Source organism: Lycium ferocissimum, chromosome 7, assembly GCF_029784015.1.
Source record: "Lycium ferocissimum isolate CSIRO_LF1 chromosome 7, AGI_CSIRO_Lferr_CH_V1, whole genome shotgun sequence".
NCBI lineage: Eukaryota > Viridiplantae > Streptophyta > Magnoliopsida > Solanales > Solanaceae > Lycium > Lycium ferocissimum.
The window spans coordinates 40,578,719-40,604,104 of NC_081348.1; the positions used below are offsets into that span (position 1 = coordinate 40,578,719).

Consider the following 25,386-nt stretch of genomic DNA (forward strand, 5'->3'; position numbering starts at 1 on the left):
TGATGTTTCTTCATCACTGCTGGTACCGTCAGCAGCAGATCCATACAGTGATTTCTTGAATTCTTCTTCTGCTTTTGTTTGCTCATCTACCACACTAGAACTGGCAACTTTCTTGCCAAGGCTTTCTAGTCCCATTAACATTTCACCCTCAGGAAACCCTTTGGACTGGTTAGCTGTCGATGCAGCTATAGATTTTTGAGGTCCATTTACCTTGTCTTCACCATTTTCAGCTTTAAATGCCTTCACCAAACTGTCTTCACATAAACTGAAGGAAGTAGTAGTTATTGTTAGTTGATTCGATCCAGAAACCACAACATAATGTACTAAATATGACTGTACAAATGAATTTTATATTTTCAAAGTAGTTGAAGTTATGTAAAATATTCGCAATTTATAGGTGGAAAATACTTTTTTCTTTTGGATGTTCTCAAAATAGAAAAAATACCAAATAAAACAAAGCAAAAAGAGTACTATTTGAGAACAAGATCCATGATGCGCAATGTCTGTTTTAAATTTTGATTGATCAAAATTTGGACTATTTCAGGTCTGCATGTCATCCTTGTGTAGAGGTCTTGCTAATCTTTTCTCTATCATTTCCATTTTTATTGGACATCCTTGAAGGAAGGTAATGGGCAGCCTAATGCATGAAGCATCCCGCATTCACACAGGGTTTGGGAAGGGACCACACCCCGGGGGTGTAATGGCCTACCTCGGCGCAAGCATCAATGGTTGACTCCATGACTCAAACCCGTGACCTATAGCTCACACGGAGACAGCTTTGCTGTTAGGATAGCTTTGCTTATAACCTGCAGAAACACCCAAAAAGAGCCTAAACTTTCAAATATGAGCTTTTTGTTTTTTTATCAAGCAAAATGAGTATGCTCTTTGTCCTATTACAGAAGGAATCCTTTCATCCAGCTTGAAACACCATAGAGGAACTTTCTCTACAAGTAAAAACACCACAAAGGAAAACTTAAATTGAGATTAACCTATGATTTTACCACCAAATCTGGTTCATTTAAAAATCTTTATTACCTCTCAAGCCTCTTAAAACAATTGGCATATATTAATACTATTAGAAGCTCCTCATTCATGTCAAACAACTTCAACAAGGTGATCTCATGACAATTTCATCAGGGGATTCAAAGAATTGAGTGTACCAGCAGGCTCGAAAAAGTTTGCTTGCATGGGTGGCTTGTTGGGATTCAGTACCACCCTTGTTTTCCACACTTGAATATTTCCATCCTTGGACAAAGTGACCAGCAACCGCAGCATTGGCAGCCAAGAAACTGATGTGATAGGTTGAGAACCTACTTGTGTACTGTTATTGCAACAAAACATTAAAATTTAATTTCAATATTTAACATCAGAAACAGGAACTTCTACAATTGGAATTATAATTGTCAGAGTTGGTCTACCCAAGTTTAATCAGCAAAATACATGATTCCAGAACCCATTCAGGTGTCGATTTTTATTCAACATTTCCTTTGAGAATTCATGGGTTATTTATCATGCACATATTTCTACTTAAGAAAACACACTTCGAAAGGAAAATGAGATCTTGGTGAAAGCAATATAACTATTGAATAAGACTGAGCTGTCAGTTAGCTTTCAGAGAAGGAACTGCAACATTAGTAAGAAAATTCCGGGAGAAAGAACTAGCATATCGGTTGCACAGGTCCTACATTGAGCTTGATATGAGAAGACATCAAAAAAAAAAAATGCGGAAATTGCAAAGTATGAAATGTAAAGTCAGCCATAGCTGAACTGTACATCACTTACATTCCAATCATCATAGGCCTTTCAGTTGATACATCCCATGCAAGAAGAGTACCGCGTCTATCTCCAATAAAAGCCATTCCAATGTTGGATGAAATGCAAATGCACCAGCACCAACCAGCTTGATAGTATTATCCACTATATATAGCAAACAAAAGGGCTTTCATGCAAGTTCCACTAAGTTCAAACTATCCAAATAAAGAGAGAATATAATAAGGGACTCTTTCAAATCTCACATTGTAAAGTGTAATGTACAGTATATGTATGGATGTTATAAGCTCGAATAAAGCCTTCCGCGTAAGCTACATACTGAAATCAAAAGGGAGGGAAAAAAGGTCAGATCAAATTGGCAGTCACAACTTTTCCAGTCAATCATGAAATGGGAGGCGTTAGCTGCACCAAACATGTTACCAGAACAGGGAGTCGAGGATGGCAAGCAAGATTGACGATAGGTTTCTTCAGGTCAGTCTTTATTTTTGTTGGCGCCTTCCCACCTTCCACAGTTCCAACAACTTCACAAAGAGAGAATTGGATCAGAATCACTTGCAATAAAATAGCTATTCAGGCACAAAAAAACTGCTCGAATACTAGCATTTGACTATAGAAACGTAGCAAATGACGAGACTTTATTTTTAACAACAGTGGTGCCTGGCCAGCTTGCGCACACCTAGCTTGCGCACACCTAGACTATTCTACCTGCTACTTTCCACCACCACAAGTACCGTGTAACTTTGTCCACCAAGGCATAGATAAAAACGACAAGACATCCATAACAAGTTCTGACTAAGTTTACCTGTGTTCTTTTCTTTTTGTTAATGGGCTATAGGCATACAAAGAAAAGAATCAGGTGGAAGGAAAGGAGGCTACTGAATTGCTCTTTCAGGGATAAAACCCTTGAAAGCATGAGAGTGGAATCCAGAAGAACAAAAGACCTCATCCCGAGAAAACCAGAACAGGGGAGAGAGAGAGAGAGATAAAGGCGAAAGTAGTAAAATGTTGCAGGCACCGAATAAAACCGGATACTAACGCTTCTAAGGAAATATGGAGAGACAATGTGGCAGCACTGACAGGAAACAAGTATTGACTCGGCCATAATTGATGAATGAGAAAGCACTCTTTTGAAATACACATCAGCATAACAAGTAGCAGGAAAACACAGGATAGTTAATGCAGCTCTCAGGACTAAAATTGCCAAGACTGCAACCCAACAACCACATTACACAAGAAACAACACCACCACACAACTCTGGCTTGCTCTGCAACTCCCAATAGCTGGATTATATATCTCATGTCATGTCCATATAAACCATCACTCAGATGGTGAAATATCTATAATTAAAACAATAACCCTGGTGCTTCTAGATAACGAGTAAATTTCGAACCAAGGACACATATCCTAGGAGCAGTTATCAGCTCAACTCCAACAATGCGGAAAAACACTAATTATATATGAGCTCCAACTAAAATTTTGACAGACCTGTTACACTCATCCTACGGTGGAAACCAAAAAATACAACAGGTTGAAGAGGAGTCAATGCAAGATGAACTTCAGTATCAGAAGAGATGCGTTCTGTCCTCTTCTCAAGTGAATGTAAAACACACGCTTGCTCTGCATCAAAGTCACACGAACGCATTGTACAATCCTGCAATAAGCAGCAAGCAAAATGAGAAAATCTAAATGCAAGATTATAGCAGAACGAGTACAGACGACAGCACTATCGGAGTTCAAATACCCCAAATGCAGTACAAAGGAACATGTGACATTGTTGGAGCTTTAAACTCAACAGTAAGAAACCATTGAAATTCGTACTGGAATAATGTGACTATAAATTTTTTACTCGCAAGAATTTATACCACCGACAAAAGAGGATAATAAAAATGCATGCTAGCTTAATCAAGGGGTTTAAGAACTCTCATGGGAAAATACGAACTCCTGTATGGGCATAAGAATGCCGGGAAGCAAGAGCAAGGAATCACAAATCAAGATTGCCTTTTGAACCCGACACTACATCAGACAATATGCGACAGACACCGTTAGGGGAAACTCGCATTTACCAAATAGATGGACACTAGCAGATGAATACATGCAAAGAATACATTTATACTAATATGTACTCTGTCAATCGTGCATAATACTATATATGGTTTAATTCCAGTAAAGAGCATTTTACATGTAATCTGTACAACCAGCAAAAGCCATGTTGTAATATTCTTTTTAGTTTGCGAACAAAATAATTTATTTCAACAACCAGCAAAAAAAAAACAAAGAAACAAACAACAAAAAGAAAAAAACCAACAACAACAACAACAATAATTATATGCTATCAACAACAATAATTATATGGTATCAACAACAACATACCCAGCGTATTCCCACCAGTGTGCTCTGGGGAGGGTGGTGTGTATGTAGCCTTACTCCTACCTTGTGTAGGTAGAGAGACTATTTCCAAAGACCCTCGGCTCAATAAAGCAAGTTTGAAAAGGAAATACCATAATTGAGAATAGAACAGTATCAACAGCCAGTAATACAATAGCCGAAAGCAAAAGAAATAACAGATGCTAATAGAAATCGACGAATACGATAATAGGAGAGTGATAATAAAGCAAAGGAGACAACATGTAATAGAAAAACCGGGAAACAATATAATAGGAGAGCACTACTAATACCGATATGGGAAACTAGACACGCTTAACTACCTACTAACCTTCTACCCTAATCCTCTTCACATGTCCGAACCATCTCAACCTCGCTTCCTTCGTCTTGTCCAACAGGGAGGCCACTCGCACCTTGTCTCAAATATCTTCATTCCTAATCACATCCCTCCTAGTATGCCCACACATCCATCTCAGCATCCTCATTTCCGCTACTTTCATCTTCTGGACGTGCGAGTTCTTGATTGGCCAACACTCCGCCCCATATAACAAAGCAAGTCAAACAACACTCTTTGTGGAACTGCTCCTTGTGGGAGGTGTTTTGAGGATAAATTTAATACTCTGCAGAAAATTAAGTGGAACTGTATTGCAAATTTTCATTTCTGGTGTAAAGAAGCAAATGTAGAGGGAGCAGAACAGCTGATAGACTTTTTAGGAAGCCTGTAAATATTTTTTATCTTACAGCTCCTTGTGGATAACTTTTTGGAGGGCTACAGCATATCCTTAATGCTGAGGAATACAATTTAGCGGTTCTCACAAAAAAAAAAGTCTTAGTGGCACATTCTTATCGCACAAGACACCAGATGCAAGCCTCCATTTCATCCACCACGCTGCAATACAGCGAGTAACATCGTCATCAATCTCCCCATTTCCTTGGATGATCGACCCAAGATTACTTGAAACTTCCTCTCTTGGGGATGATGTGTCTGTTAATCCTTACTTCTACATCTTCCTCGTGAGTAACGTCGCTGAACTTGTACTCCAAATATTTTGTCTTAGTCCTGCTCAACCTGAACCCTTTAGACTCCAGAGTCTGTCTCCAAACCTCCAGTTTACCGTTAACCCCTCCGCGTGTCTCGTCAATTAATACTATGTCATCTGCAAATAGCATACACCATGGTACCTCCCCTTGGATATGCCGTGTCAATCCATCCATCACCAAGACAAGTAGGAACAGACTAAGAGTTGATCCCTATTGCAATTACATCACTACTGGGAGGTTCTGGGTCTCCCCCGACACGCTTATTCTGGAAAAAAGTGAATAATTCTTAGGGATAAAAACACAAACGGCCGGTAATAACCATCAAATTTCTTCCGCTAGCCTGAAACTAAAATTAGCCATAAAGTTTTTAACCTGGCAAAACTAATAGCTATAAGTTGAACCCAGCAAAAAACATGTGATTCCTTTACATCTCCATAAAATTTCTTTCCAGAAAGGAAAACGACATATCAAAAATGATTTCAGATCTAACAGGGGGAGAATTTTCTATGGATAATATTTTCTACAAATCTTTTGTAAGGATCTAAACACAGATCTGAAATTATCTATTAAATTGAAATAGAATCGAGTACCTTTGGGACAATTTTCTGGTTTTTATATATTTGAAATGGAATGCAAATACAAAAGGAAATTAAACGGAATAAAACTAAATAAGATAGATTGGGAGTGATTCGCCACAGCCATTGGCACCTGAGATTTAAGATGAGAAAAGAATTAGAATTTGGAGGAGAGAGAATAAGAATTAGAAAGAGGAAGAGATCAGACGAGGAGCATGAAGAAGGAGGAAAATTTACCAGATTTTTGTTGCCCTTTCTCTCTCCAGAAGTTGGTTATATAACCACCAAGTGACGTGGCTTCATCTCTGCCACCCAAGCTCATTAATGAGCTTTTAATCTAAGCCGTCCATCTGGGCAATTTAACTAATACTCCTCTGTGCGAGATTCAGCTTCGAACCCCGGCAGCAACACAATTAGAAAACTACTAAGTACTAATATACTAAGTACTAATATAGATCATAACGTACTCCACTCCTTCAAATAATCCTTGACCTCAAGGATTAGAATCAAAGCCTGGAAACTTGGACTGTAGATCTTGATAATCCTCCCAAGTAGCATCTTCAGGAGGAAGATTAGACCACTGAACTAAGACCTTGACAGCAGCTATGTTGTTCTTCTTGACCAGCTGTCTTTGAAGAATTGCAATGGGCTTGACTGTGAACTGTCCATCCTCACCAGTGATGGGAAGATCAGTTTGTACTACCACTCTATCTCCCACCTTCTTTTTGAGCAGTGAAACATGAAACACAGGGTGCACTTTAGAGGTTGGAGGCAACTCTAACTTGTAGGCAACAGCACCAATCCTAGCCAGGATTTTGTAAGGTCCATAATACTTAGAGCTGAGTTTCAAATTTCTTCTTAATGCAATGGATGTCTGCCTATAGGGCTGCAACTTCAAATAGACTAAATCTCCAACCATGAACTCTCTGTCAGTTCTTCTATTATCAGCAAAAAATTTCATCCTCTCTTGAGCTTTTCCCAAATTATCCTTCAAGAGTTGCATCATCTGTTGTCTTCTCATCACAGCATCCTCAGCAGCAGGAACAATAGTTTCAAGTAAAGGACCAATAGATAGTTGAGGAGTGTAACCATACAGTGCTTCAAAAGGAGTACATTGTAGGCTAGTGTGAAAGTTTGAATTATACCACCATTCAGCAGCTGGTAACCACTGCTTCCATTGAGTAGGTCTGTTTGCAGTCATACACCTGAGATAATTCTCAAGACACCTGTTGACTCTCTCAGTCTGGCCATCTGAAGATTTTTAGCAAGAAGAAAGGGCTTCTTGTATTTCTGAATGAATATACAATCCATAAGAATGGGTACTTATACATGAGTTCTAAGACTAAATAAGGAAAGACAATATTACACAATCTATTCCTAATCATTTACATCAATACAATATATTCCTAAAATAAAGCTATCAATCTTAATCGTCAATATCAAATCAACATCTCAATCTTAATCATTAATGCCAAATCAACACTCCCCCTCAAGTTGGTGCAAAGATGTCGCACATGCCCAACTTGCAAACCAGTGTATGAAAAGTCCGTTTGTTGAGGCCTTTAGTAAACACATCAGCTAGTTGTTTTTCTGATGACACGTGGAATAAACTCAAGACACCACCCGTGACTTTTTCTTTGATGAAGTGTCGATCAATTTCAACGTGCTTTGTTCGGTCATGCTGGACTGGATTTCGAGCTATACCGATTGCGGCCTTGTTGTCACAATACAAGGAAAGTTTCCTTTTTCGACAATCTCAATTCTTCTAGTAACTTTTGTAACCACAAAAGTTCGCAAACACCCCGGGCCATAGCTCTATATCTCGCTCCGCACTTGATCTAGCAACTACACTTTGCTTTCGCTTCTCCAAGTGACCAAGTTTCCTCCTACGAGTGTACAAGTAACGGATGTAGACCTTTCGTCATCTAAAGATCCAGCCCAATCTGCATCGGTAAAGGCTTCTATTTGGAGGTGACCATGTCCGGAGTAAAGTAGACCTTTTTTCGGGAGCGGACTTCGTGATACCGCAAAATGTGAAAGACAGCTTGCATATGAGGATCTCGAGGATCATGCATAAACTGACTCACTAGGCTGACTGAATAGGCTATGTCTGGTCTAGTGTGAGAGAGATAAATGAGTCTTCCAACCAGCCTCTGATATCTCTCTTTATCAACTGACTTTCCAACTCCGCTTTGTAGTTTGTGATTGCTTTCAATGGGTGATTCGCCGCTGGCGTTTGCAACTCCGTCATACCGTTTCTTTCAAGAGATCCGTAATATACTTTCTTTGAGAAATAAAGATTCCTCTTTTTGATCTAGCAACTTCAATTCCCAAGAAGTCGCAATTTTCCTAGATCCTTGATCTCAAATTCGTGCCAATAACTTCTTCAATCGGGTCATCTCTCTTTGTCATCTCCGTCATTACTATGTCATCAAAATAAACTATGAGAAGAGTGAGTTTACCCTTTAAATGTCTTATAAAGAGGGTGTGATCCGCATTGCTTTGTTGGTAACCAAAGGAGATCATTGCTTTATAGAATCTGTCAAACCAAGCTCTAGGAGATTGCTTCAATCCGTACAAGGCTTTCTTCAGTACCGCATACCTTTTCTTGACTTTGTTCAAGACAAAACCAGAGAAATCTCCATGTACACCTCTTCTTCTAAGTCTCCATGAAGAAATGCATTCTTCATATCAAATCGTTGCAAGTCCCGAGTCAAGATTCGCACAAGATAGAAGAATTCTAATAGTATTCATTTTTGCAACAGGAGCAAATGTCTCTTGATAATCCACTCCATAAGTCTGAGTGAATCCTTTAGCCACCAATCTTGCTTTGAACCTTTCAATGGAACCATCAGCTTTATGTTTTACAGTGAAGACCCATTTGCAACCAACCAACTTCTTGTCTGGTGGTGATGCGACAAGTTCCCAAGTCTCATTCTTTGATAAGGCCTTCATTTCTTCCATCATAGCTTGCTTCCACTTAGAATCTGCAAAAGCTTCCCTCCAATTCTGGGGAATAGACACAGAAGAAATAGACAAGGCAAAGGCTCTATAGGAGGGCGATAAAGAATTATAAGAAACAAAGTTAGATAAAGGGTGTTTAGTGCAAGATCTGACTCCTTTCCGCGAGCAATAGGCAAATCTAACTCATTAGGAAGTATAGATAACTCACTGTAGAAGAAGAAGGTTCTGGCCGCAGTTGCAATGGATGGCTTCTTTCGCTCTATTTCTCCTTGAGTAAGTTATCAAATCAGGCCTATCCAAACGCCCAACAGTCTCCCCCTGAATTCTTTCTCCAATTTCACTTTCTCTTATGGCAGTAGTTTCAATAGTCTCCCCCTGAATTCTTTCTCCAACTTCACTTTCCTTTGTGCGTAGTTTCAACAATAGAACTAGGAAAAACCATCTCTTCTTCCTTATAATTCTCCCCCTGAAGAGGTGATGGTGTAATACTGAAATAGGGATCAGATTCTCGAAAGGTAACATCCATACTGACAAAGAATCTCCTAGAAGGAGGGTGATAACATTTGTACCCTTTCTGTGTTGGAGAATGCCCAATAAAGACACATTTAAGAGCTCTAGGTTCAAGTTTCCCAGAGTTCCTAGCGTGAACAAAGCAAACACACCCAAATATCTTTGGAGGAACAGTATAGTCATTTTTACCCTTTAAAACTTCTAAAGGACTCGAAAATTAAGAGTTTTAAGTGGCATTCTATTGATGAGGTAGGCGGCTACTAGAATGGCATCCCCCAAAGAAGGCTTCGCATGTTCATGGTAAACAAAAGGGATCTTGCTACTTCTAACAAATGCCTATTTTTTCTTTCAAAGAACCCCATTTTTGTGCACTAGTATAAGGACAACTAGTTTGATGGATTATCCAAAAGACTCCAAGTAAGCTCCAAAAGTTTTATCCATGTATTCGTGCCATTGTCGGTTCGAAATATCTTTATCTTAGCCTCAACCGAGTACAAATCATCTTATGAAATGACTTAAAACAGAGAAAACTTCACTTTTGGCTTTTAACAGATATACCCATGTCATTCTAGTGCAACAATCGATAAAAGTAACAAACCATCGACTACCAGACAAAGAAAGTGTTTGAGTAGGACCCCAGACATCAGAATGAATAGTCGAAAAGGGAATTGTGCTTTTATTGTCACTCAGAGGATAAGAGTTTTTAGTGTGCTTGGCATATTCACATGCATCACAAGACAAGATTCAAACTCGGCTCTAGAAAATAAACCAGGGTATAACTTTTTTAAAGCAAAAAAGATGGGTGTCCCAACCGTCTACGCCACCGTATTATTTCTCGGTTGACATCCTTATTTCCTACAAAAAGGCTCGACGAGTCTCGAGTTCCATCGATCAAATATAAGCCATCATGTAATCTACCATCGCCAATCTTCTTCCCTCGTATGAAGGTCTTCAAAACACAATAATCGGGAAAGAATCGACACTACGATTTAGTTCTTTGGTGATAGCATTAACGTAGATAATAGGTTAATAGGAAAATCGTGCATACGAAGAATGGATGATAAGGTAATATCAGAGTACAAAAGATTGAACTGTTCGAGAGACAAGGGTTAGGGAGCCATTGGCTATTCCGACATAATCCCCTTGGGACTAGGAGAGTAATTTTGAAGTCCTTAGAAGAGCACCTCGTGTGTCTATTCGCACTTAATCAATAATCCAACAATTAAGCCGAGCATTAAAAGCAATACCGACCGCACATAATGGGGCTAAGCAACACTAAAAGAGTCAAGTTTGTTCAAGACGACGAAGATGTTGAACTTCATCCTGAGACAAAGTCTCTCCAGAAATAGTGTCACCCATATTATCTGGATGGGAAGGGTTAGAATAGGCCTAGGACCCGAGAACTAAAAAAAAAATTCAGAAAAAAATCGCCGGAAAGTTGGCTGCCACACTGGAATCCTAATTTCGGTGATCGAAAAAAATCAAAAGTGATAGGGATAGGCTTAGAATGTTCCAGCGACCCCAACAGAGAAAAATAATCCAGAAACGAACTGTACGGGAGGAGTTTTTTGTGCGGACAGCCACAAAGAGAGAGAAAAACACGACCTCTTTGATAAAACACGGAACCCTAGTCTTTGCGAGGGAGAAAACTCACCTCAAAAAGAATGGCCTCGATACCATGAAGATTTTTAGCAAGAAGAAAGGGCTTCTTGTATTTCGAATGAATATACAATCCATAAGAATGGGTACTTATACATGAGTTCTAAGACTAAATAAGGAAAGACAATATTACACAATCTATTCCTAATCATTTACATCAATACAATATATTCCTAAAATAAAGCTATCAATCTTAATCATCAATATCAAATCAACATCTCAATCTTAATCATTAATGTCAAATCAACACCATCACTTTGGGGGTGATAGGCTGTGCTATAATGCAGTTGAGTACCTAACAACTTGAATAATCCTTGCCAGAAATTGCTTAAGAATATCCTGTCCCTATCAGTAACTATAGTTTCAGGAATACCATGAAGACTGTGAATTCTTTTCCAAAACACCTCAAAGAATCGTTCTTTAAAGATGGATGAGTTAATGCAATAAAATGGCATATTTTGTGAGCCTGTCAACTACTACTAGCATCACATCTTTGTTCCTAGATTTAGGTAACCCTTCCACAAAATCCATGCTAATATGGCTCCAAGCCTGATTTGGTATGGGAAGAGGTTGGAGTAGCCCAGGATATGCTGCATTATCACTCTTACTCTTGTGGCATATGTCACAGCTTGCCATATAATCCATCACCATTTGTTTCATCCTAGGCCAAGTGAACAGTTGAGCCAACCTCTTAAGGGTACCTAGTTGACCAGAGTACCCACCTGTTGGAGAGTCATGGAAAGAAGCAAGTAGTTGTTGCCTAAAGTTACCATTCCCTCCAATATAAATCTTTCCCTTTTTTCTGAGAATTCCAGATGAGTAGTGCCAAATACTAGGGCCCTGTAAGTCTATAGATAGTTGCAGAAGCAACTCTTGTACTTGGACATCTCCTTCATAGCTTGTAACTATTTCCTGCATCCATGTAGGAACAGAAGCACTGATAGCATAGAAATGACCATTATTAGAATCAGTCTGATCATTCGTGCCTTCAAATTGTCTAGAAAGGGCATCAGCAACCCTATTTTCTGCCCCCTTTTTGAACTGCACTTCATAATCTAGACCAAGCAACTTGGTCAATCCCTTCTGTTGTATAGCTGAAGTAACCTTTTGTTCTAAGAGGTACTTCAAGCTGTGATGATCAGTCCTTACTATGAAATGTTTGAACTGTAAATAATGTCTCCACTTGTCAACTGCACTCAATAGTGCCATGTATTCCTTCTCATATATAGATCTCCCTCTGTGCTTTGGAGCCAATACCTTACTGAAATAAGCTATTGGTTTGCCCCTTTGCATAAGGACTGCACCTATACCACCATGACTGGCATCAGTCTCCACCACAAACTCTTGAGTGTAATCAGGCAATACTAAGACTGGTGTAGAAGCCATAGCAGTTTTGAGTGTTGCAAAAGGCAGATCATCCTCTGGATTCCATTTGAATGCATATTTCCTTAGTAAATCAGTGAGTGGTCTGCAGATGGTGCCATAACTGGCAACATACTTTCTGTAATATCCAGTTAGACCAAGAAATCCCCTCAGAGCCCTAAGTGAATTTGGGGTAGGCCAGTCTACCATTGCTTGAATCTTATTAGGATCAGTTGAGACTCCCTCATGATTGATAACATGTCCTAAGTATTCTACTTGTACTTGCCCAAAAGAGCATTTAGACTTCTTAGCAAACAAGGTGTGTTTTCTCAAGGTGTCAAATACAACTATCAGATGTTTAACATGGTCTTCTAGGGTCAAACTATAGATGAGAATGTCATCAAAGAAAACTAATACAAATTTTCTAAGATAAGGTTGAAAAACCTGGTTCATGAGTGCTTGAAATGTAGCAAGTGCATTTGTAAGTCCAAAAGGCATAACTCTGAACTCATAATGGCCCATGTGAGTCCTAAAAGCAGTTTTGAAAACATCTTCCACTTTCATTCTGATTTGGTGGTATCCAGCCCTGAGATCCACTTTAGAAAAAATTGTTGAACCATGTAATTCATCCAACAAGTCATCCACTATGGGAATTGGATACTTGTCTTTAATAGTAATGTCATTAAGGCCTCTGTAATCCACACAGAACCTCCAGGTGCCATCCTTTTTCTTGACTAGCAAAGCAGGTGAGGAGAAAGGAGATTGACTGGGTTGGATGATGCCACTTCCCAACATTTCTTCAACCTGTTTCTCCAGTTCATCCTTTTGGTGAAAATTGTATCTATAAGGTCTTAAACTAACTGGCATAGCACCAGGTTTAAGAGGTATGCAATGGTCTAAGGTCCTTATAAGTGGTAGTGTTTTAGGTTCTGCAAAGACATCTGGATACTGGCTGATCACATCTTGAATGACTTCTTCAATTTGTTCTTGTCCTTGCTGTACTTCCACACTCATCATAAACAAATGAGCTATGAGAGTCTGGCCTTTCTTCAAAACCTTGCTTATAGACTTGCTAGTCATCATGCTTAATCTCCCCTCTTCAGTGATGCCTTGCAGCACCAGCTTGTTACCCTTCCTACCAATAGTAACACACTTCTTTTCATGGTCAAACTTAGTGGGATTGTGCTTTTTCATCCAGTTGTTTCCCAATACTAAATCACATCCTCCAAGTGGTATGAGAAGTAAATCCTCCTGGAATGATCTGCCATGCATTTTCCATGTGAACCCCTTAAAATGTGAGGTGCACATTACATAGTTCTCATCAGCTACTGTTACCCTTACTGGGGCACAATAAGTAGCTTGGTAGCCAATTTCCTTCATAATGTGCTCATCTATGAAGCTATGAGTGCTTTCTGAGTCAATCATCAATATAATTTGCCTCTTTTTCACAGTTCCGCCCACTAATATGGTATTTTCACCCCTGTTGTTACCAGAAAGGGCATTCATGCAAATAGCTTCCTGTACTTCTTATTCTATCCCTCCTTCAATTATCAGTCCAGTGGGTAATTCAATAATCTCATTTCCTTCTGTTTGTTGTTCAAGAGTCAACTCTCCTAAGAGGCAATTTAACTGTTTCCTTTGGCACTGATGCCCCACAACAAACTTCTTACCACATCTGTAGCATAATTTGTTGTTCTTCCTATATTCATACACCTCAGGACTCAGCTTAAAAGCATTTGTTCTAATTGTAGGAGGTTTCCTAACAGCCAAGGTATTACTCACTGTGGGCTTGTTCTTGGCCTCAGCTTGCTCTCTCTTGAGAGCAGCTGCAATAGCCTTTTCCTGCATCCTAGCTTGTTCAATGACAAACTTCAATGTGTCAGGTTTGAACAGCTTAACACCAAATTTGATTTCTTCCTTAAGTGCACCTATGAAACTAGATATGAAATGAGATTCATCTAGTAAAGGGTTCCTGACCAACATTTGAGCCTTGAGGTCCTCAAACTTCCCTAGGAACTCATCTACAGTCCCATCTTGTGATAACTTATTAAATTCCCCTACTATATCCTCAGCTAGTACTTCGGCAAACCTACTGATCAACTCCTCTTGAAATTCGGTCCAGTTCAAGGTTCTCCTACTCAATACTAAGGAATGGTACCATACTTCAGCTATTCCATTTAAGTACAGAGCAGCAGCCTCTACTTTCTGATCCTCAGGTGTTCTATACAAGTTAAAGTACCTTTCACATTTTCTAATCCATACCTTGGGTTCATGGCCTTCAAAACTGGGTAGTTCCCACTTAGGTGGTGGTGTCTGGTTCCTATTCTGTCTGTTCTCTTGCACTGGAAGTGGAAGTAAACCTCCACCTCCATTTTGAGCTGCAGGTGCCCTTTCTAAAGCTAGCAACCTTTCGAGAATCAGTTCTAGGGTTCCTTGAATCCCAGTCTGAGTAGCACGCATCTCTTGTTGACTGTTTAACAACTTAGTCAACCCTTCATCATGTTTAGCAAGCTTATTATCCATTACTTTCCAACGAGTTCCCTCTGCCATATCCACCACACAAGTCGCAGAATCAAAGCTCTGATACCAAGTGTAAGGATCTGAACACAGATCTGAAATTATCTATTAAATTGAAATAGAATCGAGTACCTTTGGGACAATTTTCTGGTTTTTATATATTTGAAATGGAATGCACATACAAAATGAAATTAAACTGAATAAAACTAAACTAGATAGATTGGGAGTGATTCGCCATAGCCATTGGCACCTGAGATTTAAGATGAGAGAAGAATTAGAATTTGGAGGAGAGAGAATAAGAATTAGAAAGAGGAAGAGATCAGACGAGGAGCATGAAGAAGGAGGAAAATTTACCAGATTTTTGTTGCCCTTTCTCTCTCCAGATGTTGGTTATATAACCACCAAGTGACATGGCTTCATCTCTGCCACCTAAGCTCATTAATGAGCATTTAATCTAAGCCGTCCATCTGGGCAATTTAACTAATACTCCTTTGTGCGAGATTCAGCTTCGAACCCCGGCAGCAACACAATTAGAAAACTACTAAGTACTAATATACTAAGTACTAATATAGATCATAACATCTTTTCAATTTATTCAAAGTTCCCCGCTGAAATCCATATCTACCCTCCTCCAACAAAAATGCAAAATAATTAAAAAAGAGATATATACTGATTTTCATGTATAATTGGTGTAACAATGATTATATATTGGATTTACAGTGCATACTCAAGATAAAACACAACGTATACTCTTTATAATCAATGTATAATTGATGTATATTGAATGTACAAACATTTAAAACTCATTATACATCATTTATACATCGCATATACAACGATTATACATCAGGTATACATCGATTTTACACCGGGCATGCAGTAATTATACGAGACTAAGTATTTGATGTCCGCGCGTTTTTTTTTTTTTTTTTTTTTTTTTTTTTGTTGATAGCTCCAAAAGTGTCATCATCTCCATATCTATCCTCTCATCACTTCCGATTGGATATTATTTTCCATTTTTTATCAACTTTTTCTATTCTCTCACGAAACAATATTCAGTTTTGAGAAAGAAAATGCTTCGACTTTGTATGAAAAATTGGGGAGATTGAATAAATATGGTAGTATTTTTTTTTTTTTAGAAATACATAAATTTCAAAAAAAAAAAAAAAAAAAAAGAGTCTTCAAGTACAAAATTTCCACAAATTCGAGCTTGGAAGAAGACTAATTATGGAATCATAAAACCGAAAATCAACCCAAAACTTCAGAAATAGGAGTCTAAAAATAAGAGAGGTGTGGCGGCTCTTCAAAAGTTGCTCTCCGATTTAGGGTTGGCTAAAAATAATAAAGTAGGGATGATGTTAGTTGGTTAAAGTGAGTAGTCAAAAAGGAGTACAGCTAGTTTCAGTTTAATGCAAATATAAGCTGCTAATCTAGTTAATTATTCTAATTCTTATGGTCAAACAGATCCCAAATATTATATGATTTTTTTTTTTTTTTGAAACCCCCATAAAAATTCGCAGCCTCTACCACAGCTTTTGGCACGGCCTAAATATTGTAGGATTTATTCCATATTGAGTTGCATCTTTTATATAAATATTTTAGCTTTCAAGGGGCCCACATAGAAGTCCATTAACTTTAATCATTCATTAAAAAAAAAAAAAAAAAATCCTATTGGGAACAGAAAGACACGTCCATAATTTCTTTTTTAATTTTATAGAAAAACTCTGGTACCTAACTGTTTACATGGAATTATTGCAGGAGATAATTTACTAGTACGGTCAATTTTTTCGTGTAAATTGGAACATTAGTTAACTGTTTATTATCAACTTTTTCATGTAAATATTAATTATATGGTTATTGGTTAGTGAATAGTAAAACTCTAGTTGTAAACTAGATTTAGGGTACATTAGACTCCAAAAAAATTCTAACAGGCATTAAAGTTTGAAGATGGATTGGACTCTATTTTCTACAATTCTACTTTAAATAAGGTAAAATTTCAATGTCTACATACACATTGGTCATGGGAAACATGCTGCAAAAAATCAGCCAAAATCATTCCGAAAATACCCAACAACTCGAATTGCAAGTAACAGAATTACCAGATGAATCTCAACCATTCACCTGCCAAATTTGTTTCGAGCGTATGTTGTTACCCAATAGAAAATTCAAGAATCAAAATCGTTGTGTTCATCCATTCTGTATGGACTGTATGGTAAAATACATCTCCGTCAAGCTTGATGACCACATCGGCGAAATTCCGTGTCCATCTTTGAATTGTAACCAATTTTTGGACCCTATTTATTGCCGGAATCTTGTGGGCCCCCAGTTGTTTGTTACAGGGTCTGACGTGTTATGTGAGTCATATGTTTTAACGTTGGCGCAGTGTTACTGTCCGAATAGGAATTGTTCTGCTTTGATTTTGGATGAGTGTGGTGGGAATGCGAAGAGATCACAGTGCCCAAATTGCAGGAGGAAATTTTGTTTTTAGTGTAAGCTTCCATGGCATGCTGGATTTCAGTGTGAAGAGAGTGGGGAATTAAGGGACAGGAACGACGTTGCTTTTGGTGTTATTGCTGAGCGTAATAAGTGGAAGAGCTGTCCTCAGTGTCGCCACTTTGTTCAACGTACTCGAGGTTGCGTTATTGTTACATGCAGGTTAGTCTGCTATAGCTGTTTACTTTCCTGTTTTTTCTTTTATAAAATATCTTGATCCTTTGGTTAGGGTTAGATGTTTATACCTGGTATAGTTATGCTGACTAAAAACTTCCTTTATTCCAAGTCAATAGAAACATGATATGTTTTCTACAAAGACTTTTAGGGGTGATAGCTGGTTAGGAGATGGTAGTTGGTTAGGAGATAAGTTATTCATGTACAAAATTAAATATGATATTTGGTTTGCAATTTAAGAACCCACATAAGTTACTTTATGCAGGATGGAAGGTAGAATATCTGTTTATACATGAAGCATAACTAATCCTCTGCCAGTTACTAGGCCTTATAATGGCATGCGACCCTTGAGAAAGATATATGCTAGGTTAATTTGATTGATATTGTCACATATCAAGTTGTTGGATAATTCACTCATCCTTTGTGCTGCTTGTGCTCTGTTAACAAATTGCACTCTTTGGATAGGAATTCCGACATTGCATTTTTCCGATTTTAAACCATCATAAATGGAGAAAGGGTTCAACTGTCAAGTTTGTTACTACAGGGAATGTTCAGTATGAAGGAAAATATTTTCAGTGGGAAATACTTTTTAAAAAAAATAAGTAGATTTCTTATTTATTTTCTTGTGCTCCTAATGTATGTAAAAGATAGTATCCTAAAAGTATTTGTTTCTAATCTAAACAAATACTATTGGAGGTGGGGGTAGGGTACGGATGTGGGGTGGTGGGAAGTGTGGGCTATGGGGGTGGGGGTGAAGATGAGGTGTGTTGGAGAGCGGGGAGGAAATCAATCTGGAGTGTCATTTGTGGAACTGGATATCCGTTCGTTCATCTATTAGAGAAGTCATTTTCCTCATTTTTAAGGAACTTGTTTTCAGAGAAAATATTTTCCAAAACTTTTATCCAACCAAACATGGAAGAAAATATTTTCCTCCGTACGAAACACACCCTTAATCTGATTATCTATTCATGTGGATGTAAGTGCCGTGCCAGTTTCTGCTACAGGTGTGGAAGACGAGTTCGTTGGTGTGGCTGTGATATTTCTTTAACGTTCTGCCCTCGGATCTGATACTATATTTTATTTCTTTTTTCATTCATAGCTCTCATTCATTTCTGCTTTTTCTTTCTACGGAAAAAGTAGACTTTGTATAGACATTTGGGGTTCGTGTTCTTATTCAGATTAAAACGTTTGAATATGATATACATCTCAATATTAAGGTTCATTTAAGGCATTTAAGAATTTAGTCTTAGTTCCATACTTTGAGGTACAGTTAAAAGTAAGAAAATTTGCTCGAAAGAGGAACAACAACAAAGTTTGCGGCTAATAGTCTAATAGGAGTAGTATTCTACAGTAAGTATTCCCCACAATTTTTATGATTGCAAAATAAAACTTGTACATGCTTATTGTTAGTGAACTAATTCTTGATTTTGGTATCATAATCTTTAGAGGGTAATTGCATGGTTTGGCTTTCAAATGGACTAGTCCTTAATTTTTACCTTTCAAAATCGAACTTACATCTAGCGGAGCATAAGTTCTTTAATGGCGTCACTTTTTCTTGGCCCTAAGGCTGTGAATATCATTTTTGTCCATCCATTGTTACACCATAGTGTATATGTAGCAAAATATCCGTGAATTTTGTTTGTACGAAAAAGATTACCGTTAAATATTTTTGCATGTGAAGTTGGCCAATCACCACGTTTTTAAAACTAACATAAGAGTTAAGTAGCTTTTTTTGGGTCAAAAATATTGAAAGGCTTATCTAGAAATACTTTTTAAAATTAAGAGACTATTTTTTTAACCAAGTACTAGGAAATTTTCCATTTTCTGTTAGTTTTTACAAAAAAAATTGGAGAGTTGCTGATAGAACGTTCCTAATTATAAATCCTAATGATTATCTCTTTATAGAGAAAACTATGTGGCTGAATCCTCTTCCACTCCCCCGAACATGTTCAGTGCCTCGTCCTAGTCTCCTTTGTCGGAGACTAAAAATTATGAGAATTCTATCGATAAAGAAGAGGTATAAGCATTGGCGTTGAACTAGTCCATCTCCCATGGCTTTCTCAACACACTTTTGATATGAAAGAAACCTCCTGCAATTGAGAAGAGATCAGAAGATTGGGTCCCCTCCCCCCTCATTTTTCATGTCCTATATTTGACAAAGTTCCTTTACAGCTTTAACAAGGTGTTTGGATTAATTTATTTTAAGTGTTTATTGACTTTTAAGTTCTTTTTTAATTTTTGTGGTGTTTGAGAAAAATAAAAAATATTTTCAAGCATTTACTCTTAGGCTAAAAAAGTACAAAAATAAACCAAAAATTAAAAGTTGGGTAGAACCAATTTATGACTTTTAGCTTTTAGCTTACGGAGTCATAGACCATAGTTTTGAAGCAGAGTTTATTTTTAAAAACTTTACAAACAAACAAAAAATTGGACGTGTTCTGTTGGGTCAGTTTAAAAGTTGCACTAAAATGTTCATTTTCTTTTTCCTTCTAAACATTAAATATTATTTATTCTAACTAAGTTGTCACTTGACTATAGGATGGTTACATGTTTCACAAGACAACTCTATATATATGAAAGAAATTCGATATTCCAATACGTGGGGTCCCCCTTAAACAGGAAATTCTTCAAAAACTCGTGATTTGACGTACTTCTCTTAATTGGGGTTTTTTTAAATCTGAATATCGGTAGGTAACGCATCTGACAATTGGTAGGTAATGCATGTGAAAATTGTGCACAATGTACTATATATGTTCATTATATTACTTTGTTCCAATTATTGTCCATTCCGGTGTGTGTCAGTATTTTTTATTAGTCTGTTTAAAAATTACTTTTATATTTTAAAAAAATCAAATTTCATTTTACTTTTAATGATGAGTTTTTATAGCCACACAAATGTTACAAAATGTTAAAGATCACAAGTTTTAAATATTTTATAATCAAATATATTATGACTTGTTTTAAATTACGAATTCCAAAAGTTCTTATTTCCTTATTAACTAAGTTTCGTATCGAATCATACATCACTTAAATTACTCATTTTTTAAAAACTTTGTAGCAAATCAAATTATATCATATAAACTGAAACGAAACAAATATTATATTACAATGTACAACGTGTTACATGCCGAAGAGTCGTATACTAATTCAAGAGTTCAAAGAGATATAACTCAAATCGATCCATCCACGCTAATTTTCTAAAGACAAAAAAACAGTGATATATTCACTGATTCAACTTATTTTAATGTGTCAAAATTTTAATAAGATTGTCCGTTTGACACCTCTGTCAATGTGTTCGTCTATATAAAGAAGTTTTTCTCCTGTATTTTGTTACCATAGCTTCTAGCAAAGAAGTCAAATTATATTCTTTTCTTCGTGAGATTGAGTTAAAAAATGGGTCTTTCGTGGTGCTATTTTCTTGGAATTTTACTTATTATCATAAATAATACAGTAACTCTATGCAGTGGAGGAATTACGAGCAGTTATATTAGGAAAGTCGAGAGCAGTGAGGATATGCCTCTTCATAGTGATGTCTTTAAAGTCCCTCGTGGCTACAATGCACCTCAACAGGTCATCTTCTACTTGATTCTCTGCCCAAATATATAGCTTTTCAGAGGCAGTAGAGAGAATTTTAGTTTACGAGTTCTGAATTATTATTCTTTTTGTTTATAGGGTTCTGAATTAATATTTATACATATTAAATGAATTTTTAATATCTATACACAAACTTTGAGCCTAAGCTATATTGGTTCTACTAAACCCATATATAACTACAATAATGGTCTCTCCGACCCTGTGGTTTTCCTTCTATTTAGACTAATAACATAACTCTTCAAGTGTGACGAAGTGCCTATTCAATCACTACCAAAAAATGGGTAATTTGCGGAGGTTGAAAGTTACAATTTGCTGAGGTCTTCTAGCAACTAGTGGAGGATAAAACCTTCACGAATTGCAACTTTCAACCTCCACAAATTACCCATTTTTTGTAGTGAATTCAGACATTGAACTTAGAGTAGATTATGCAGATTTAACTGAACTTATTAGTTTCGTAACACATAACATAAAATTAAATGTATTATTTTCGTAACACAACATAAAATTAAATGTATAAGTAGCAAAACGTTATACTCATTTCGAATCCACTGAATTTAAATCCTAAATTTATCTCTGTACTCACAAGATTCACTATAGTATCGTGTTAGATGGGAGAGTAAATCTTCTAGTTACATCAGCAAAGTCTGTTTTTTTTTTTTTTTTTTTTTTTTGTGTTTGTTGGGATACTTTTCTGTCTGGAAGGGCAAGACTTTGCTAATTCTTGCAACGTTTTACTCGCTTCGTTTCATTTTATGTGAACTTATTTGACTGAGCATGTATTTAAGAAAAAAGATAAGATTTTTGAACTTGTGGTGTAAAATGAGACATATATTTTATGTGGATATAAATCATTGCATAAAGGTAAATTGTTTACTAATATGAAAAAAAAGTCCTTCATTTTAAATAGATTAAAAAAAAATATGTTCACATAAATTGAAACAGAGGAAATATTGCACATTATTTTAATACTTGTAAGCTTGTTGTGTCTTAAGGTTCATATAACGCAAGGGGATCACGTGGGCAAAGGAGTGATTGTCTCATGGGTGACAATGGATGAACCTGGCTCCAATAAAGTATTATACTGGGAAGCCAATTGCAAGATTAATAGAAAAAAGGCAAAAGGAACTGTCACTACCTACACATACTACAAATATACTTCTGGCTACATTCATCATTGTACCATCCAAAACTTGAAGGTGAGTTTCATAAACAAGTTATAGTGTAATTTAGGTTACAATACAATTTTTTCTTATATTTCGATTACTTGTTTATTATACAGTCATTAACTTATGATTTGCCTTTTAACCACAGTATAACACCAAATATTACTACATGGTTGGAATTGGGCACACAACACGAACCTTCTACTTTGTTACTCCACCACCAGTAGGCCCCGATGTACCGTATACATTCGGTCTTATAGGTAATCATTAATTATACTCTTTATAATTTATTCTTTTCCAATTTACATCAGGTTCTTCATGGAGATTATGAAATTTGTTTTATCTTTTTTTATTCGTATTTTAACTTGACCTTATAGTGTCAAAAAAGAACCACTCAAGTTGAAACATGTTGGGTGTTAAACAAAGTTTCACTTGAAAGTTGAGAAGGATAAAAGGTGAAACTTCTTGAGGAAAATCCCTTGTTGTATATAAAAAATAATCGTTGTTATGGAGTTTCGAATTTTACAGTCACCTACAAAATTCAAAACTCCATGACATTGACTATTTCTCAGAGACATGTCCGTATTTAGCCCAACAAAACATGAATGGTCGATAAGGGTTGGTTTACACAAATATCCTTTTCTTAAGTCCCAATTTAGATTTAGTACCTATTTCTAAATGTTGTGCAAATGTAGTCCTTAGTGAATTATCTTTCCGGACAACGTTACGTTAGACTCTGATCTATTGTTTGTTTATATATTTTCTCAACCTTACTGTCAAAATATTAGACTAACACGTAATGTCTACAATAACTTACCAAAACTATCTACAATATATGTGCAGGGGATCTTGGACAGACATACGATTCAAACATGACGCTTACTCACTATGAACTGAATCCAATCAAAGGACAAACACTTTTATTTCCTGGAGACCTGTCTTACGCAGATAATTATCCAAATCATGACAACAATAGATGGGACACATGGGGAAGGTTTGTTGAGAGAAGTCATGCTTATCAACCTTGGATTTTTACTGCTGGCAATCATGATATTGATTGGGCTCCTGAAATCGTAAGTTCTTCCTGTGCAAATTCATTTTCCATAAGTTTCATTTAATTCTTGCACTAAACATACTATATTTGCGATAGGGAACGTGCGCCTTATCCTTTTTATCCATGCAAATTCAAATTAATCAGGCTAGTAAATTTTAGATACCAAATGATTACATTATAAAAGATTGTCATTTTTTTCTCGATTACTCTGACACGGTGAAGGTGTAGTATGTTGTGGCCACACACATTCGTTTGATTTTTTAAATTATTTAAGGGGAAATTAAAGAAAACAGTGAAAATTAAACCCATATTTATTGCGTGGAAGACTCTTACAGGTACCACTAGACCGTAAGTTTTGGTGGTGATTTGATTCTATATAGAGAGATGTATACACCAAGGTATATAATTAAGTTTGCACCTGTTGCTATTGAAGAGGAATAAACTACTGATATAATATCGCACTCACTAACTTCAAGGGTGTGTTTAGTTTGAAGAAATGTTTTCTAGAAAATAAGTCATTTATACGCAATCAAACACCAAAAATATTCTTCTTAAAGCGAATATTCCATTAAAAGGGCAAAACCAACTTTTTTCGCTATGTTTTTTTCTCCATCAGTCCATTTGAAATAGTTTCTTGAGAGAGTACTGAATTTGGATGGTGAGACAAAATCTCTTCAGGAAAATATTTTACTTCGTAATTCATACCAAACACATCCAAAATCTTGAAATTCTTTTCTATTTGTGTGCGCTCGGCGTGTATTATTTTTGTGTTTGTAAAAAATAATAACGAAATGTTTATGTTGGTTGCAGGGTGAACCAGAACCATTTAAGCCATATACTAATCGATATCCTACCCCTTACAAAGCATCAAGAGGTACTTCTCCTTTGTGGTACTCAATCAAGAGGGCATCTGCATATATCATCGTTTTATCAACATATTCTGCAACTGGTGAGCAGATGTTCATACGTTATATAATCAATTAGATGAATTATTAGTTATCCTATAGTAGGAGTAACTTTTTATTTTTATTTTTTATAACTGATTCTAATAAATATGTTTTTCAACCCAAGCTACATATACTCCTCAGTACTATTGGCTGCAGGCAGAGCTTCAAAAGGTCAATAGAAAGGAAACGCCATGGTTAATTGTTCTTATGCATTGCCCATGGTACAACAGCTACGTCGATCACTACATGGAAGGCGAAACCATGAGAGTAACATATGAGCCTTGGCTTGTAAAGTACAAAGTAGATGTGGTTTTTTCAGGTCATGTTCACGCCTATGAACGATCGGTAATAATCCTTTTTATTACTTGCATCTTCTTGGTATATTATCTGGTCGAAAAATACTTACTCGCATCAAGTATTTTATCAAATAACATTAATGTACTATTATTAAATGGTTTATTAAGGCGATGGTGCATATATATTCTATATTAATTAACTATAATTAGTGAAAAGGGGCATTTTTCTTCTTCATCATTACTAAGAAGTACGGATGTTTTAGACAAACTAATTTCCACGTCTTCATTTTTTATAAACATGGTGGCAGAAACGTATATCGAACATTGACTACAATATTATTAATGGGGAATGTACTCCTGTGAAAAACCCGTCCGCACCTGTCTACATAACCATCGGTGATGGAGGAAATATTCAAGGCCTTGCCACAAAGTAAGATCAATTCCTAATTTTATTCTGGAAATTTTAATCGTACACAAAATAAATGTTAATATAGAAATTAAAATAATTGATCATGGTGGCCGGGTGTGATAATTTTCAGATTGACGGAGCCACAGCCTAAGTACTCAGCTTATCGTGAGTCAAGTTTTGGGCATGCCATGTTTGACATTAAGAATCGAACTCACGCCTATTACAGTTGGCATCGTAATCAGGACGGCGTTTGTGCTAAAGCGGATAGCTTCTTGTTCTTCAATCGTTATTGGCACCCGGTTGATGAATCTTATTAGTTTCCATGTCACTCAAAACTTGATTTTGGGTTTAATTTCCTCTTCTTCTTTTTTTTTTTTCTCTTTACATGTTAAGACATCAAGACATTGGATTCTATATATCCTTGTAATATTCCAGTCTGCTTATCTGTTTCTGAAATGTGTGCATTGTTAGTAGA

At 36.7% G+C, this 25,386-nt stretch overlaps 2 protein-coding genes, 1 non-coding gene and 1 pseudogene across 3 annotated transcripts; 2 read left to right on the top strand and 2 right to left on the bottom strand.

The window, feature by feature from the left end:
- Positions 1–524: 524 nt before the first annotated feature.
- LOC132065845 (U6 spliceosomal RNA) lies at positions 525–625 on the bottom strand. The gene has a single exon (XR_009416818.1). It is a non-coding gene; the product is annotated as a U6 spliceosomal RNA (small nuclear RNA).
- Positions 626–1,071: 446 nt separating this feature from the next.
- On the bottom strand, positions 1,072–4,478 carry LOC132062842 (uncharacterized). Its single transcript, XM_059455318.1, has 6 exons — positions 4,142–4,478; positions 3,257–3,422; positions 2,191–2,291; positions 2,016–2,088; positions 1,783–1,917; positions 1,072–1,321 (listed from the first exon to the last, which is right to left on the bottom strand). The coding sequence occupies exons 2-5, from the start codon at positions 3,411–3,413 to the stop codon at positions 1,793–1,795; spliced, it is 456 nt and encodes a 151-aa protein (XP_059311301.1). The 5' UTR covers positions 3,414–3,422; positions 4,142–4,478; the 3' UTR covers positions 1,072–1,321; positions 1,783–1,792.
- Positions 4,479–16,712: 12,234 nt separating this feature from the next.
- Positions 16,713–18,496, top strand: LOC132062210 (E3 ubiquitin-protein ligase RSL1-like; annotated as a pseudogene).
- Positions 18,497–20,730: 2,234 nt separating this feature from the next.
- LOC132065030 (purple acid phosphatase 2-like) lies at positions 20,731–25,386 on the top strand. Its single transcript, XM_059458247.1, has 8 exons — positions 20,731–21,018; positions 22,035–22,238; positions 22,354–22,465; positions 23,049–23,278; positions 24,070–24,208; positions 24,331–24,551; positions 24,811–24,932; positions 25,042–25,386. Exons 1-8 carry the CDS (start codon positions 20,842–20,844, stop codon positions 25,226–25,228), a joined length of 1,392 nt encoding a protein of 463 aa, XP_059314230.1. The 5' UTR covers positions 20,731–20,841; the 3' UTR covers positions 25,229–25,386.